General features: G+C 47.9%; 1 protein-coding gene across 1 annotated transcript in view; it reads left to right on the forward strand.

Annotated features, from left to right (window-relative positions):
• LOC311106617 (nuclear receptor coactivator 1-like) overlaps positions 1-16,942 on the forward strand; it is a 53,508-nt gene extending 36,566 nt beyond the window's left edge. The window contains exons 9-24 of the mRNA XM_084149001.1: positions 2-179; positions 1,630-1,809; positions 2,179-2,280; positions 2,615-2,755; positions 2,998-3,145; positions 3,381-4,461; positions 4,992-5,403; positions 5,575-5,730; positions 5,848-5,965; positions 7,697-7,865; positions 8,176-8,481; positions 9,164-9,262; positions 9,742-10,129; positions 10,336-10,510; positions 10,821-11,007; positions 11,196-16,942. Of these exons, the coding sequence (XP_084005127.1) occupies positions 2-179; positions 1,630-1,809; positions 2,179-2,280; positions 2,615-2,755; positions 2,998-3,145; positions 3,381-4,461; positions 4,992-5,403; positions 5,575-5,730; positions 5,848-5,965; positions 7,697-7,865; positions 8,176-8,481; positions 9,164-9,262; positions 9,742-10,129; positions 10,336-10,510; positions 10,821-11,007; positions 11,196-11,363 (4,008 nt within the window). The 3' untranslated portion in view covers positions 11,364-16,942. The remainder of the gene's footprint in view (position 1; positions 180-1,629; positions 1,810-2,178; positions 2,281-2,614; positions 2,756-2,997; positions 3,146-3,380; positions 4,462-4,991; positions 5,404-5,574; positions 5,731-5,847; positions 5,966-7,696; positions 7,866-8,175; positions 8,482-9,163; positions 9,263-9,741; positions 10,130-10,335; positions 10,511-10,820; positions 11,008-11,195) is intronic.
• The last annotated feature ends 146 nt before the right edge of the window (positions 16,943-17,088 follow it).

Genomic DNA, 17,088 nt, shown 5'->3' on the forward strand with positions numbered 1-17,088 from the left:
GGCTCTGGACGGCTTCTTCTTTGTGGTGAACCGCGAGGGTGGGATCGTGTTTGTGTCGGAGAATGTGACGGGTTACCTAGGCTACACCCAGGAAGAGCTGATGAACTCCAGTGTCTACAGCATCCTCCATGTGGGAGACCACGGCGAGTTTGTCCGCAACTTGCTGCCCAAGAGCCTCGGTGAGGATGACAGTAGAGTGGATGAGAGGAGAGGGGATGAGATGAGGGAGGAGAGGATGGTGAAGGAAGGGGAGGAGGGGAGGGGAGGAGAGGTGGAAGGAGAGGATGGTGAAGGAAGGGGAGGAGGGGAGGGGAGGAGAGGTGGAAGGAGAGGATGGTGAAGGAAGGGGAGGAGGGGAGGGGAGGAGAGGTGGAAGGAGAGGATGGTGAAGGAAGGGGAGGAGGGGAGGGTAGGAGAGGTGGAAGGAGAGGATGGTGAAGGAAGGGGAGGAGGGGAGGGTAGGAGAGGTGGAAGGAGAGGATGGTGAAGGAAGGGGAGGAGGGGAGGGTAGGAGAGGTGGAAGGAGAGGATGGTGAAGGGAGGGGAGGGGAGGAGAGGTGGAAGGAGAGGATGGTGAAGGAAGGGGAGGAGGGGAGGGTAGGAGAGGTGGAAGGAGAGGATGAGAGGCGAGGGATCAGAGGAATAGAGAGAAGGACAAAGAAAGAGGGGTGGAAGTCGAGTAGGCGGAAATGACTAGGAGATGAGGAAGGAGATGAGGATGGAGATGAGGAAGGAGATGAGGAAGAAAGGAGAAGAAAAACATGATAAAGGGGAGATGAAAGACAGGTAAGAGAGAAGGGGATCAATCAAATGTATTTTATAAAGCCCTTTTTACATCAGCAGTTGTCACAAAGTGCTATACAGAAACCCAGCCTAAAACCCCAAAGAACATGCGATGCGAATGTAGAAGCACGGTGGCTAGGAACAACTCCCTAGAAAGGCAGGAACCTAGGAAGAAACCTAGAGAGGAACCAGGCTCTGAGGGGCGGCCAGTCCTCTTCTGGCTGTGCCGGGTGGAGATTATAAGAGTACATGGCCATTAAGGAAGGAGAGGAGGTAAAAGAGGAGAGGAATCTCTGCTATAGGTACAGTATCATAGCTGTCACAGATCATGTGACAGCTATAAGAGCATAGTAACCAGGAGTCAACAGAGGGTCAGTGTCCCATGAAGCCCCCAGTAAACCCTCTCTATATAGACTAGGCAAGGCAGGATGGGTTAATACCAGCAGAGGTTAACAGGTCAACTACCTACCTGCCTGCCTGTCTTCAGTTCAAACTCACTAGACCCTCACTACTACCCACTCACAATCTGTCTTTCTCGTTTATTCTGTCTTTATCCCCCTTCTCTCTTTGTCTAAATTGTATATATTTTCTATCTCTCTCTCTACCCCAGATATGTCATCCCTGTCTCTGTTCAAACCATCATTATTACATCACACACATTGGTTTTACCTGCCTCTGTCATCCTCTGTCTCCCACATCCTTTCTTTTCTCGCTCTCTTCTCACACGCTCTTCTGTATGTCCTGTGTGATGGTTTGTGTCCCCGTTCCTAATGACGTGTGTCTGTCTCTACCGTTACTGATGTTGTGTGCGTGTGTGTGTGTGCGCATGTGCGCGTGCGTGTGTAGTAAACGGGGTGCCGTGGCCCCAGGAGCAGAGTCGGAGGAACAGTCACACGTTTAACTGCCGGATGCTAAAGAGGCCTCCTGATGAGGTGGACTCGGAGAACCAGGAGGCACGACAGCAGTACGACATCATGCAGTGTTTCACTGTCTCCCAGCCCAAAGCCATGCAGGAGGAGGGAGATGGTGAGCACACACACACGTATACATACAGCTTACTGTACATACACAGATACATGCCAGGTATGCACACAGATGTTTACATACACACTCATGCCATACACATTCAAAAAGGTGTGGCAGCAACATGACATCACGCTAGTCTTTACCTTGTCCTCCTAACTAGAGCCGTATAGAGTTAGACACTTTGACGCCCTGCGTATTACAGCTAACACGCACAGTCACACACACACACACACAGTCACACACACACACACACAGTCACACACACACAGTCACACACACACACACAGTCACACACACACAGTCACACACGCACACATGTTAGAGGCTTAACTCTGACCTCTCCTGAACGTTGATCGGTGTTGTGCTCAGACCTGCAGAGCTGCCTGATCTGCATAGCCTGCCCGATGCCCCGCCCCCAGCAGCTCCCCACCATCAGCACTGAGTCCTTCATCACCAAACAGGACCCCACAGGTATTAACCCCTGACCGCTCACCTTTTACCTCTCAACTCTACCCTCTCACACAAACACTCCATACACACACACACTCTCCAATGTGTGGATTAGAGAGCTTTCGTGTTGCGCCAGAAGGTGGACTAAGTGGAGAGTGGTACACGATAAACAGGCTTGTTGGTAAACCTACCTAGAGAGGACAGGCAAGGACGGGGTTTCAGCTCTCACTACTACTGTACTTTACATCTAACCTCATAATGGACCGCCACCTGGGTTTTAACATCGAGCCTCGGCATCTCTTGTTACTGATGTGTGTGTGTGTGTGTGTGTCTGTGTCTGTGTCTGTGTCTCCAGGAAAGATCATCTCCATAGAGACCAGTGCTCTGCGGGCGACAGGGCGACCGGGCTGGGAGGATCTTGTCAGGAAGTGCATCTACGCCTTCTTCCAGCCACAGGGCAAAGAACCCTCCCACGCCAAGAAGCTGCTCCACGAGGGTGAGGAGAGGGGGAGTGGGGAGTGGGGAGAGAAGGCAAGGATGAAGAAGAGAAGGTGGGAGGAAGCGAATATGGGGAAGAGAGAGGGGAAAGATAAACTTTCTCAATAATTAGGCTGTAACAACAAACTACAGTGGTACCATTGCAAAAAAACGTTGTTTTTTTTCGCCTTCTTTTATTTGGTAAAGAATGCCACAATGATAAGTAGCTCAATTGTTGTTTGTGCATGTGTGTGTTGACAGTGATGACCCATGGCACGGCCATCAGTCCTCTTTACCGGTTCAACCTGAGCGATGGGACCCCCCTCAGCGCTCAGACACGCTGCAAGTTCTGCTGCCCCCCCAACCACGACGTTCAGCCCTTCATCATGGGCATTCACACTATTGACAGGTGACGTACACACAACCGCACACACACGCATGAACACACACACTGGCAAGTAATGTGGAACATGTAGAATATATGTCTTTATTGCCAATCAACACTGGTTGGAATGGTAGGAATTGACAGGATAGTATGGCTGATAGGAATGTGTTTTTGTGCCAACAATGTAAACAGACAATACATATCCAGAATATTTCTCTCACTCAGCTGATGTTTTGCTCTTGTTTTCCTTCTCTTGTAGGGAACACAACACTGCTAGCTCTCAGGAAAACACTAACTCCAGCCTTCTACTGACCCATAGGAGCCCTGCTCCCTCCCAGCCCTCCCACTCCCCTGACCTCCCCCCGGGCAGCGAGGCCAGCCAAGCCCCAGGCCCCACCTCGAGCCTCCATCTCAACAACGGCAACAGCTCCGGCACCACCGACCCCACCACACCCACCAGCCATTCAGCAGGGTACCTGACGCCCAACCGGATGTATCCTCAGCAGGTCAACAGCCCCTCGCCCCTGGGCAGGCCCCCCAGGGGCAGTCCGGGGCTGGGCGGCAGCCCGCGTGTCCCAGGGAACCCCTTTTCCCCTTCCACCTCTGGCCTGCACTCTCCGGCAGGGTCCCTGGGAGGTGGAGGTGGTGGCGGGGGTGGTGGAATCCTCAGCAGGCAGCACTCTGGTGGGGACAGTGGAGCAAGGACCCCTCTGGGTTTCTCCCTGCCCTCCCCTTTACCTCAGAGGCAGGCCAGCACACCCACCAGCTCCCCAGCGTGCCCTCCCCCCGCCAAGCCCCCCGAGGGAGGAGGAGGAGGTGGGGGAGTAGATGACCTGGCTAAAGGAAAACTAGGGTGGAACGCCAAACTCAACCAGCTCCTGGACAACGGTGGAGTGGGGCCGCCTAGGGACCCCAAAAACACTTCTCCCCACCCTAACACCCATCCCACCAAACCCACCTCCACCCCTCAGTGCCCGGCCTCACACAGCACGCTGACGGAGCGCCACAAGATCCTCCACCGCCTCCTGCAGGACAGCAGCCCGGCCGAGGGCGGCAACAGCAAGGAGTCTGAGATCAAGAAGGAGCCCCCTGCCAGCCCTGTCACCGCCAACCCCAACGGACCCTCCACCACCCCTCAGGACCACCAGCTGCTGCGCTTCCTCCTGGACACGGATGAGAAGGACCTGGGAGACCTGCCCCCTCCGGCCGCTCTCAGTCTGCAGACGGTCAGGGTCAAGACTGAGAAGAGGGCCAGCGGGGACACTACGCCCTGCGCTGCAGCCTGCCCCAAACCCAGCCCCAAACCCAGCCCTGCAGACAGCAGACCGTCCAGAGACCCGGTACTGTCTGCAGCCCTACTCCTCCCCCTACCTCTGCGGTCTACAGCTCACACCTCATACACAGTCTTTGTAGTATCCAGATGCAGCAAGATCACGTCCCAGACATGCAGACCTCTCAGACAGTTTAAGTTTGGGGTTATGGTTAAGGTTAGTGTTAAGATTTTAGGGTTAGGGCCGGGAGTTAGGATTAGGGACTTCTAGGACTTCTGTTGCTGTGGTGGTCACAGTGTCTGGAACGTGAGAGTGGCTGGCTGGCTGAGTGGATGCTGCTGCTGCCTTCTAAAGGGAGCATGTGATTCGCTGCTGTATTTGTTCTATTTACGTTGAGCCCATAGTAACACTCCCTCATTGCCCTCTTAAATCAGGAGCTAGTTGTGATGATTTGTGGCCCCTGCTCTTCAACTTTGTCTCTCTCCAGCACAGAGCTTCTAGCAGCAGCCTTTGAAGTTCTTTGACCTTTACTCTCTTTCCCTGTCCCTCTCTCTTGCTCTCCCCCCCCCTCCCTTTCATTATTTCCCTCTCTCTCTCAGTTCCTCAGTGGACCTGCTGACCTGGACCCTCTCAGCCAGCTGCTGCCCACCCTCAGGGGCCCCGCAGGGGCCAAGCAGGGCAGCGAGGAGCAGGGTGGTCCCCAAACCCAGGCCCTGTCGTCCCATAGCCAAACCCAACCTCAACAACGGCTCCACAGCCCCAGACTCCAATCACCTCTTCAACCCAAACCTCAGAACCATCTCCAGCTCCAATCCCCTACTCAGCTCCAGCTCCAGGCCCAGAACCAGCTTCAGTCCCCTACCCAGCTTCAGTCCCCTACCCAGCTTCAGTCCCCTACCCAGCTTCAGTCCCCTACACAGCTTCAGTCCCCTACCCAACTCCAGCCCGGTGAGGCCAACATTCCCAGGGCCGTGACTGTGAAGAGGGAGCCTCCCGGAACACCAAGCCGAGGTACAGCAGGAATAAAGGGGATCAAGGGTCAGGGGTGAGGGGTCACGATAAGGGTCAGAGGGTGAGAGGCCCCTGACTCCACACACCACTGTATGCTGCCTGTTTTCGTTTTTAGTGTGGCCCCCCAGGAAAGGACTGGTCCTGACCGTGTGTCTATTTGTGACTGTGCAGGGCTCACTGATGGCTCCAGCCTGCAGAACCAGTCACACTTTGACTTCTTCAGCCCCAGCCAGAGACCGGGACAAGCGGAGCTCTTCCAGACAGCCAAAGACAGCAGCAGCCCCTTTACAGAGTCTGGACTCATGAACTCATTCAACTCCAACACCGGTATGAACCAGAATACGCTTCTATCAAATAAGCCTATATCAATATCTGGAATTCTATCATTATTACATAATAAAATGGGATCTAAGGTTTAGTTGTTTGTGTTGTGCTGTCCTCCAGTGATGTCTAAGATGGAGACAGACTCTCAGCAGTTCCAGACCCTGGCCCTGACTGAGACTGTGTCCTTTGATGGAGGCATGGGAAACACTGTGCAAGCCCTTCTGGCCTCCCCTCAGGAGTGAGTATAGTACACTGCTCAAAAAAATAAAGGGAACACTTAAACAACACAATGTAACTCCAAGTCAATCACACTTCTGTGAAATCAAACTGTCCACTTAGGAAGCAACACTGATTGACAATCAATTTCACATGCTGTTGTGCAAATGGAATAGACAGCAGGTGGAAATTATAGGCAATTAGCAAGACACCCCCAATAAAGGACTGGTTATGCAGGTGGTGACCACAGACCACTTCTCAGTTCCTATGCTTCCTGGCTGATGTTTTGGTCACTTTTGAATGCTGGCGGTGCTTTCACTCTAGTGGTAGCATGAGACGGAGTCTACAACCCACACAAGTGGCTCAGGTAGTGCAGCTCATCCAGGATGGCACATCAATGCGAGCTGTGGCAAGAAGGTTTGCTGTGTCTGTCAGCGTAGTGTCCAGAGCATGGAGGCGCTACCAGGAGACAGGCCAGTACATCAGGAGACGTGGAGGAGGCTGTAGGAGGGCAACAACCCAGCAGACTGCTACCTCCGCCTTTGTGCAAGGAGGAGCAGGAGGAGCACTGCCAGAGCCCTGCAAAATGACCTCCAGCAGGCCACAAATGTGCATGTGTCTGCTCAAACGGTCAGAAACAGACTCCATGAGGGTGGTATGAGGGCCCGACGTCCACAGGTGGGGGTTGTGCTTACAGCCCAACACCGTGCAGGACGTTTGGCATTTGCCAGAGAACACCCAGATTGGCAAATTCGCCACTGGCGCCCTGTGCTCTTCACAGATGAAAGCAGGTTCACACTGAGCACATGTGACAGAGTCTGGAGACGCCGTGGAGAACGTTCTGCTGCCTGCAACATCCTCCAGAATGACCGGTTTGGCGGTGGGTCAGTCATGGTGTGGGGTGGCATTTCTTTGGGGGGCCGCACAGCCCTCCATGTGCTCGCCAGAGGTAGCCTGACTGCCATTAGGTACCGAGATGAGATCATCAGACCCCTTGTGAGACCATATGCTGGTGCGGTTGGCCCTGGGTTCCTCCTAATGCAAGACAATGCTAGACCTCATGTGGCTGGAGTGTGTCAGCAGTTCCTGCAAGAGGAAGGCATTGATGCTATGGACTGGCCCGCCCGTTCCCCAGACCTGAATCCAATTGAGCACATCTGGGACATCATGTCTCGCTCCATCCACCAACGCCACGTTGCACCACAGACTGTCCAGGAGTTGGCGGATGCTTTAGTCCAGGTCTGGGAGGAGATCCCTCAGGAGACCATCCGCCACCTCATCAGGAGCATGCCCAGGCGTTGTAGGGAGGTCATACAGGCACGTGGAGGCCACACACACTACTGAGCCTCATTTTGACTTGTTTTAAGGACATTACATCAAAGTTGGATCAGCCTGTAGTGTGGTTTTCCACTTTAATTTTGAGTGTGACTCCAAATCCAGACCTCCATGGGTTGATAAATTTGATTTCCATTGATAATTTGTGTGATTTTGTTGTCAGCACATTCAACTATGTAAAGAAAAAAGTATTTAATAAGATTATTTCATTCATTCAGATCTAGGATGTGTTATTTTAGTGTTCCCTTAATTTTTTTGAGCAGTGTACTTCTATGTAGAAACACACAGACACGTACATTCCTCATTGCTCACATTCCAATGCACAGGCACACAGAAACAAACCTTGCACATATTTATATTGCATAGACACACTCCCATGTTCCTGACTCTGCCCCCTTTCCCCCTGTGTGTGGAGCAGGCAGTGTGTCCCGTGCCCGCTGGATGAGCTGCTGTGTCCCCCCACCACCTCCGAGGGGCGTAACGACGAGAAGGCCCTCCTAGACCAGCTGGTGTCCTTCCTGAGTGGCACAGACGAGAGCGAGCTGGCAGAGCTAGACAGAGCCCTTGGGATCGACAAGCTGGTGCAGGTGAGGGTACCGGAGGAGGAGAATAATAATAGATTGCATTTGTCTTTTTTAAGTGTTGCAAGTGTTATCTATATAAGGAAAAGGACAGGCACTGGCATGCAACCTGATTCTACTACACTACAGAGCTGAATGGGTGTTAAATATAGAGAGTGAATTGAAATTCATGTCCAAAGCACCACAGAATAGTTTATTTCCATCAGTACAGTAGTGCAATCATCGATGCATGCTTATCGTAATGATTTGCTTGGTCCTGGGGTGTTTGTTGGACTGTAATTAACCCAGTATTGACCCTGTCCATTCCTCTCCCCAGGGCGGCTGCTTCGACCCCATCCCTCAACGGTTCCCCTCCCAGCCCCCTGCAACCACCCCCATCTCCATGGACCCCAAGCTGCCCAGCTACCGCTCTCAGTTCAGCACCGGCCCCCCTGCCCAGTTCCCTCCAGAGATACCAGGGGTGCAGAGTATGGGGGGCTTCGGGGCACCCAGGGGGGCCTTCGCTGGGGGCATGATACTGAGGCCTGGCATGGGCAGAGCGCCTGGCATGGCCAACCAGCTCCGGCTGCCACCCAACCAGCTGAGGTTACAGCTGCAACAGAGGCTGCAGGGCCCACAGCAGGTAGGATGGGCTGGGCAAAGCGGGTACATCAGGGGTGGCAAGCTTTTGTTCCAACACAGCCCTAACACACCAGATTAAGCTAAATTAAACCAGGTGTGTGCACTCTCTGAGCAGTAAATGGATCAGTTAAGTGCCAGAGGTAGAACTCAGAAATCCAACAGACACTGCTGCTCAAGAGGACCACGGTTACCTACCCAGGCTGGCCCACTCCCCTGGTCCACCTTTCTAATGTGGGCGTAGTTGATTCCTCTCCTCTATACAGGAGGGGGTGAGCTTTAATGGGCCTTGTTGATGTTAATGAAGCCTGTGTCACGCAGCGTTGCCTTTTAATCCCAGTCAGAGCCAGTGCTCGTTAAACCCTGGCTTAGCAATAGTAAATCTCCCACCTGGCCGGCCAGGCAGCCCTGCATTGTGTTAATGTGCCATTGTGTTGTGGAGAGCCTCCTACGCTCCATTATGGTACAGCAGAACAAACACAGGGGAACTAAATATCTCTATCGGGTATTGAGATCCCATCTCCCTTTTCCTCTCAATCAGTTCTCTTCTCAACAGTCCCTTTTCTCTCTCATCTCTCTATCATTTAAACTCTTGAGTCCGCTCCCTCCCTCCTCTATCAGTCGTGTGACTCACTCCCCCTCCCTCTCCCTCTCTCCCCCTCTCCCCCTCTCTCCCCCTCTCTCAGCTGCAGAACAGGCTGGCTGCCATGAGCCAGTTCCCAGGGGAAGCTCACGTTGCCATGGGGATGCGTCAGGGCGTGCAGCAGCCTCAGATGCCATCTCAGGTGAGTGTTTCTGGGGAACTCACAATAATAATAATAATAATAATAATATGCCATTTAGCAGACGCTTTTATCCAAAGCGACTTACAGTCATGCGTGCATACATTTTTGTGTATGGGTGGTCCCGGGGATCGAACCCACTACCCTGGCGTTACAAGCGCCGTGCTCTACCAGCTGAGCTACAGAGGACCACAATCATGTGCTCACGCTTCCTTCTCTCTTGTTCTCCTTTTTTCTCTCTCTCTCTTTCGGCATGGCGTGTATTGAGTAAGTCCTAAGCATCGTAGCTAATTATACTGAATGATTAGTATGAAAACTAAGTGCCTGTTCTCTTCTCCAACCCCCAATCCCTCTCCCTCTCTCTGACTGAGGTGCCTTCCAGTCTATTTCAGATGGTCTAGTTAATTTGGGAAACTATGAGGGCTGTTTTGCAGACAGAAAGCATATCCAATAAGTCCCCTGTTTTCTCTCTGTCCCTGCAGCCACCTCTAAACGCCCAGATGCTGGCCCAGAGGCAGCGGGAGCTCTATAGCTTCCAGCACCGCCAGAGGCAGCTCCTGCAGCAGAAGGTCATGTTGATGAGGCAGGGCATGGGGGGCGGGGGGCCTATGGGGGCCACCAGGGGACAAAAAGGACCCCAGCCACAGCAACAACAGTTTGGCTACCCTCCAAGCTACAGCCCCATGCCAGGGAACCCACCCAGCTCCCCCAGCCTCTTCAACCCCATGGGAGGGACCCAGGATCCTAAGCTGTCGGGCCAGGGCCCTATGGGCAGCCAGGCAACTATGATGGGGGGGATGCAGGGACAGTTTGGGGGGGCGGTGAACTCGGCGGTGCAGCTTGTGCTCTTCCAGCAGTTTGGAGGACCGGGTGAGTGACTAGGCTACCTGGGTATCCACCATAATCACTGTCTCTATAACATCTGAAATTGTCATTACAATGTGCTGTTAATATCGATATCAAAATAGCATATCATGTGCTGACATAGTCAATATTAAAATGTAATTTACAGTAGTGTGCAGACAGGATCAATATGAAAATGTTCTAACACTATCTCTTTGTCCGTCTCCTCAAAGGTATGGTCCAGCAAGGAGACCCCTCATTCCCTCCAGAGCTCAGCCCCACCAGTCCCCTGCTGTCCCCTCAGAACTCCACCTCCCAGAGTCCTCTGCTCCAGCAGACCCAGCCTCCTCCTGGGTACCAAACACCTGACATGAAGAGTTGGCAGCAAGCTGGCATGGGCAGCAACAGGTGAGGTGGCCAGAGCCATGCCTGTGTAAATGTGTAAATTGCATAGTCTGTTATTGACTTGTTATTTACATAGAAATTACACGGTCAGATGGTTATTACATAATTACTTGTTTGTTTCTTAGAGGATTCTTTCTAACAATCACTTGTGTAACATTATACCAGATGTGTTCAATTATTTGAAGTGAAGAAGGTACTAAAATTAAGCAGCTGCTTCTATATAATTTCATAGTAATTATAATGACCAGATATAGCAACTGAAAGAAGAGTGTACATAAAGCCACTGGTATCATGACTGTTCTGTCTGTGTCAGCTTGTTCAGCCAGTCTGGTCAGACGACGCCCCAGGCCTTTGGGCAACAGGGGGTCTACAACAACATGAGTATCACCGTGTCAATGGCAGGAGGCTCAGGGGGGGTGGGCTCGCTACCTTCCATAGGACCACCTGTTGGCATGGGCAACAGTAACCTTGGCGACATCAACTCCATGTGTAACGATCAGGTGAGGGTGCCACACCTGATGTCAGCCGCTTCAACTTAGAAGTCGAGTACAAAAGCAATAACAGACCATACAAGCTGCCCTTAACTGACGTGGTGAACCATTTCACTAAAGCCCTCCTATCGCTTTCATTTCCTTCTATCCTCTTCCCTCATTCCTTCACTGATGTCCTCTCTCCCTCTCCTCATCAGGTACAGCAGGTTCAAGTGTTTGCCGACGTCCAGTGTACGGTGAACCTGGTGGGCAGCGACTCCTACCTGAACCAGTCGGGGTCCATAGGCCCCCAGAAAGGCCCCCAGGGGCCTCAGAGCAGTCAGTCCCAGCAGAAGAGCCTCCTCCAGCAGCTCCTCACAGAGTGACTTCTGAGCTCAGTCGCCTGCCAGGAGAAAGGTGCTCCACAGACCACCAACCTCTTCTCTTTCTCACCTTTGGTTTTAGACACCTACCTGCCGGACTGGGAAGGAGACTGAGGTCCAGGTTAGAGTGTGTCTGTCTACCTGCCTGCCAGCCTCAGCTCGTACCGTAAGGCAGCAGCGATCGTTCAACACTCATTCCTGGTTACCTACTTTCAACACAAAGTCTGCTTTCTGTTCTGAGAAAGGAATCAGGTTCCGGTTTTGGCCATGTCGTCGTGGTTGTCAAAAGAGGACCTGGTTCCTAATTGTCTGTTCCGTCAGGCCATCGCAGCAGTGCGTCTTGGGAGCACGATCAGCATGCAGCTGAGCTCAGCTTTGGGTGGTTAACCCGTCGTCTCAACTTTTGCTCTCGCGCGGGGAGGACAATGTTTTGGGAATGTTAGGTTTTTAACCTCTGCAATGGGAAGCTCAGTTTCAGCTGGATCTGTGACTGACTGGCTCTCTCCACTGCAGTGCCTGATGGGAGGAAATTCCCAGCTCTCGTTTTATGTTTTTGTTTCTCTGTTCTCGTCGTCTGCGCCGTCAGGACAACAAGCAGCACGGCCAGGATGGGAGATTGCGCTGCTCTGCTCAGTTGGCAACACAGTCTTTCACGTTTTCAAACGACCAGACTGTTAAACTAACTGTCTGTCTTACACATTTTTCTCCCCAGCAGCTGTGAATATGAGCCATGTTGGGCTCTCCTTGGCCTATCAGTGTTGTTTGCCATGTGTAACCGTGCAGGTGGGTAGTATTGTACAGCACAGATGGACAAAAATTGGGATGAGTTCACACTTTCTACTTTCCTTTCAAAAGCGTAATTGAATTACTCTAAAATGCAACAGTCGTTTTTAGCTCAAACTATACATTGTGATTCAATGCAGTTACTTTTTCTTTTTTTAAATTTGAGAGTAATATGTCAGTTATTATAATTTTTAAGGTGATGTTTGGCATTATGAAAAAGTAACTCTGCTAAATGTGCTCTGTGTTCTGTAATGTGAAAAAACAAAAACTCGGTATAAGAATTTGATTGATTTTAGAAATTGCTAGCTCTACTCTTGGCATCCCATTGAATGTTTTAATCCCCTTAAATTAACCTAAAAACAAACAATAATGGGTTATCAATATTACACAATGACATGAATAGGTTGTAACTCATAACCGTATAATTTCCTCACTAAGAAGTGATGGAAGTTGAATGGGCTGTTGTCTTGGAAACACAGTGCTCTCTCTCCTCCAACTCTGCCCGTGATGATGTCACTCCACTGGCCGCACACTACAGCTCTTTTTGACTGCTCATGTGACTACTGTTGCCCAGTCAGACACTGTCTATCAGCGCTAACCTCTGATATTTTACTATACACATTCATTCACATAGAAAGTCCGGCCAAACACCATGTTTGATGTGGGTAAACAATAACCTATTAACAAGCAATAAACTCTAAATGAAGAGAACGCAACAACAAAAAGAGTAAAGTTCGGCGACGTTGTAATGATAATGAAAAATCAAGTCTAATTTGGCTTTTGGCTTCTCTGCTCTATCCCAAGTATGTGTATTTCTGACTAAGAGAAGGCTTTCTAAAGGATATTATGGTCCAACTAGATATCTCACTGTGTATATACAAGGTATTTCACAAAGTGTGCAATATTACCCAAGCACAGCTAATAACCGAGGAGGGTTAGGGATGATCAGTTGAAATAGCATGCATGATCACCATCCTCTTTCTGAGACCTCAAACTGAACGTCAACTCCTATAATGTTCTATGATTTGTGAATCACATTGTGTACAGTTTCAATGGCGTCTGTGTGCCTGTGCTTTATACCCAAACAGTGGCTCAGGTGTCCTCACCATACAACTCAAATTCAACCTGGAAATGGCATCATTTTGTGTTATGTTGATTCAAGTTGACATGAAAGCTGGTAGCAGTTCCAATTCGGAGACAGAAAATAAATCATTTGTGAAACAGATAAACCTTGATTTGTAATAACAATTGTTCTTGTATATTCTAAGACACTTAAAATGTTGCTTTTAGCCTTTTGCATTTAATTCAAAACAATCTATGTACGATTAATAGAGCTATTTAAGTTTATTTTTCTTCTGATAATGTAATTGTTTTTATTTTCTATTTGAAAGGGACGTGGATTAACAATTAGTACTTATCAATGTTAAAGTCATTCCTGAGCCACTGTTTGGTTTATGTAAATAAACATACACTTTACAAAACACACAGAAGCAAGACAAAATTAAAAGAATGTATGTGGAAGGATTACATTTGTTTTCAGTATACATTGTACTATATAGGGTACCAGCTAACGGTTTCACACTCCCAGAAGTGTTATAAACTTTTCATGAATATCTTCTTCACGCAGTCTCCAGACTTCGCTCCTCATTTAGAAACAGGCATTACTGTATAGATAGTGTTAATAGAACTACATCAAATGCAGAAGTTAATCTGATCTGTTAATATTAACTGTTTATCATTTGGGATATAATGTGCCAAATACAAAGCACCATTAGACAACGGTCATTAACAAACAGACATTCTTATATGCAAGAGCCGCTCAATGGCAAAGACAGTCCATTCAGTACAGGTACAAGGTAAATATTTGAACTGGTTCTTCAACATGTTAACATGTATATAACAGACAATGTGAATATGTATTTGTTCAGAATCGACAACATGTAGTGCTCCAAGTTTGTGGTATTAACTACTCACTTCCATTTTATTTTTTTATTTTTCATTTTTACGTATATGACTGTCTGAGAGTATGTATGTGATTAATACTGTATATCTGGTGTTTAAGATGGAAACTGAATATGTCCTGATTTGATTTCTTATTCTTTTTAGATCCCTGCAGGTTTTCCTGTGGGTGTTGTTCAGATTGCTCTTTATGTGAGAGAATGGTTTAGCGACTGCTGAATGTGATTTTACTGAGAGAGAAGCAGTGTGGACTGGCTTTTGTACGGGTTAATTTAAAAAAGGCCATATTATTTAATTTCTCTGTTGTCAAAAAGTTTAAACAGATCTGAGAAAGTGGAACCTTGTATTCTGAGAAGCATTGCTTCGGTAGTTAAGTGGGCTTTTGTAGATCGCCTGATGTAGTTTTGCATTTTCAAAAAGTAATGACCAAAGCTTCAAGATGTTTAATTCATATCATATGCAAGGCTCATGCAATTGGATGAGACAAAATGTAGCGTTTGTTCACTTTTCTAAAAGGAAATAGTCTATACATACTAGCTACTCCTAGACCACACTACTAATTTGTGGTAGTTTGTGCTTTGCATGTTTGCCTTTTATTTCCTTTTCCACACAATTTGTCCTATGATACTGACAAGTGACCTATCAGATTTAGTATTTGTATCTAACTTCTATTCTTTGGAATATCCCAAAGTATGATCAGTTAGAAACTTCCTCTCCTTGTTGCCGTTGACTCCTGGCAAAGATGCAAAAAGGCTTGTAGGACCTGACGTGGTGTCACTGTTTACAGGAAGAGAGAACGTTGCAACAGCTAGCTATGCACCTTAACAAAAAGCTTTTTTTAAACACTGATTTAGGTATTCAAAGCCACACTAGAATTTGAATCAATTATTTAAATCGAGGTATTTTAGTTTATTGAAGAGAAGATAAAAACAACCTAGTGAAACTACTTTGTTTTGTTTTTTTACTCAAACTAGTATTGACGATAGTTGTCTGAACTTGTGAGTCTGTTCTATCAACTGAATATTCTATCAAATATTTCAATTTATTTAGCTGAATACTTTATACCAAATTTCAGGTGCCTCTTGTATATATTTTCTGCATAGGCTGCTCCTCGCTGTTTGATGATAATGTTACTGAGGATTTTCTTATCTTTACCTTTATAAAACAAGTTTGCTGCATTTTACATGACTTTTGTATAAAGAATCTAAATATTCCAGGAATTTGCAAGAAATACAATCTACTTTTGCACTTTATCTCAGAATTATTCAGAGGAAACAGGCCATCCTGAATACTACTCATGTTCAAATCAGATTACTATTTAATAAGGATGTTGCTGGCACCTTAATTGGGAGGACGGGCTCGTGGTAATGACCGAGGCGGAATAGGTGTAATGGTATCAAATACATCAAACGTGATTTCCATGTGTTTGATGCCATTCCATTTGCGCCGTTCCAGACATTATTATGAGCCGTCCTCCCCTCAGCAGTCTCCTGTGCCCTAAATGTAATAGAAAGTAAAATATTGATTTCTCAGGTTCTTAAGAACTTGGTAGCATAGCCTATCAATATGATGACAAAAGAGAAGTGTATATTCTCTACTACAACTCTGTAGTTTCACATTATGATCGTTCTCTCTGCCACAGATCCTCAATCTAAATGATGCCTTCTTCAGGTGATCCACTGCCCCTCTCCCCTCGGCCATTAGATAACTAACGCGCTTACACTCATACGTCCTGTCCTGCAGCAGCTTTAACTGTTCAAAACATTCCTCTTCATCTCTGCTCTTAGCTACCTGCAATCATTGTGCTCTGATCTATACCGTAGCATTTTACATTTTAGTAATTTAGCAGATGCTCTTATCCAGAGCGACTTACAGTAGTGTACTGGTCCCCTGTGGGAATCGAACCCACAAACCTGGCGTTGCAAGCGCCATGCTCTACCAACTGAGCTGCATGGGACCAGCATAGGTTCTATTCAATATATTTCTAGGCTTAGTAATTCCTACCAAGCCGTAACAGCCCTACATACGTGTACTGTAATCCCATGCGTCTGTCATTTTGTCACCACCTTGGAACATATGCCTAATGCAGAAGCAACTAACATCCTTCTTAAGATTACCGCACTCTACCTTCTACAGGTATTACCTATCAACTGTTCGAGTATTGGAGCAACTGTTTGCTGATGATGTTTGTCAAGTATTGTAAGTGCTGCATTATTGAGAATGAAGTTGGAGAAGTCAAAAGATTGTGTCTCGCCACTTATAAGGCCAATGCTCTCTCATTGAAATGAGGTTCCACTTTTTCCCCTGTAAAATTAATATAAATAAATATATATATATATTATACATTTTACTAATTTTGTCCAGTTTTGTTTATTATACTTGTGTAAACTTGTTTTTAAAGAGGCATCGGAGCATCTGTGTGGGTGGGACAATATGAATGAAGTATCTGGGAGAATTATGCATGTTTTTATTTCTGTGTCCCAGTGGAATACCTGGGATAAATCCTACCTTTTCTTAGGACGTCATAGACAATCAGTCTCCGGCTGGGTCCAGTACCTACAGGTGGTCCCTGTAGACTGAAAGCAAACTGTTTTTGCATATACTGAAACAGTCTTATTTGTCTGTCAATTTTTTGGAGGTATGTGGCTGGTCAGACTAGGATTAGTTCAAAGTTTACACACACACACAACACACACACCTCGTGCGAACGTTCCCTCTATTGCTTTTCCAAGGTGAAGATGCTGACCTTGAAGGAAATGATGCTTTGACTAACAAATCTATAACATCCATGAATGTGAGAATGCAACACATTTGCAATAAAAGCACCATTTAAAACAGGATATGTAATGTTGGTTGATTGTCTTTTTTTTTTTACTGCACTGTATTCGGACATAGACTCCAATTTCTCCTTTTCATTACTGGCACACTACATTGACACTAGTTACAATAAACTGAGGTTGAAAGAGAATATAAGGGGCATATTCTG

This window comes from Coregonus lavaretus, assembly GCF_964263955.1.
Source record: "Coregonus lavaretus genome assembly, chromosome: 31".
NCBI classification, from domain to species: Eukaryota; Metazoa; Chordata; class Actinopteri; order Salmoniformes; family Salmonidae; genus Coregonus; species Coregonus lavaretus.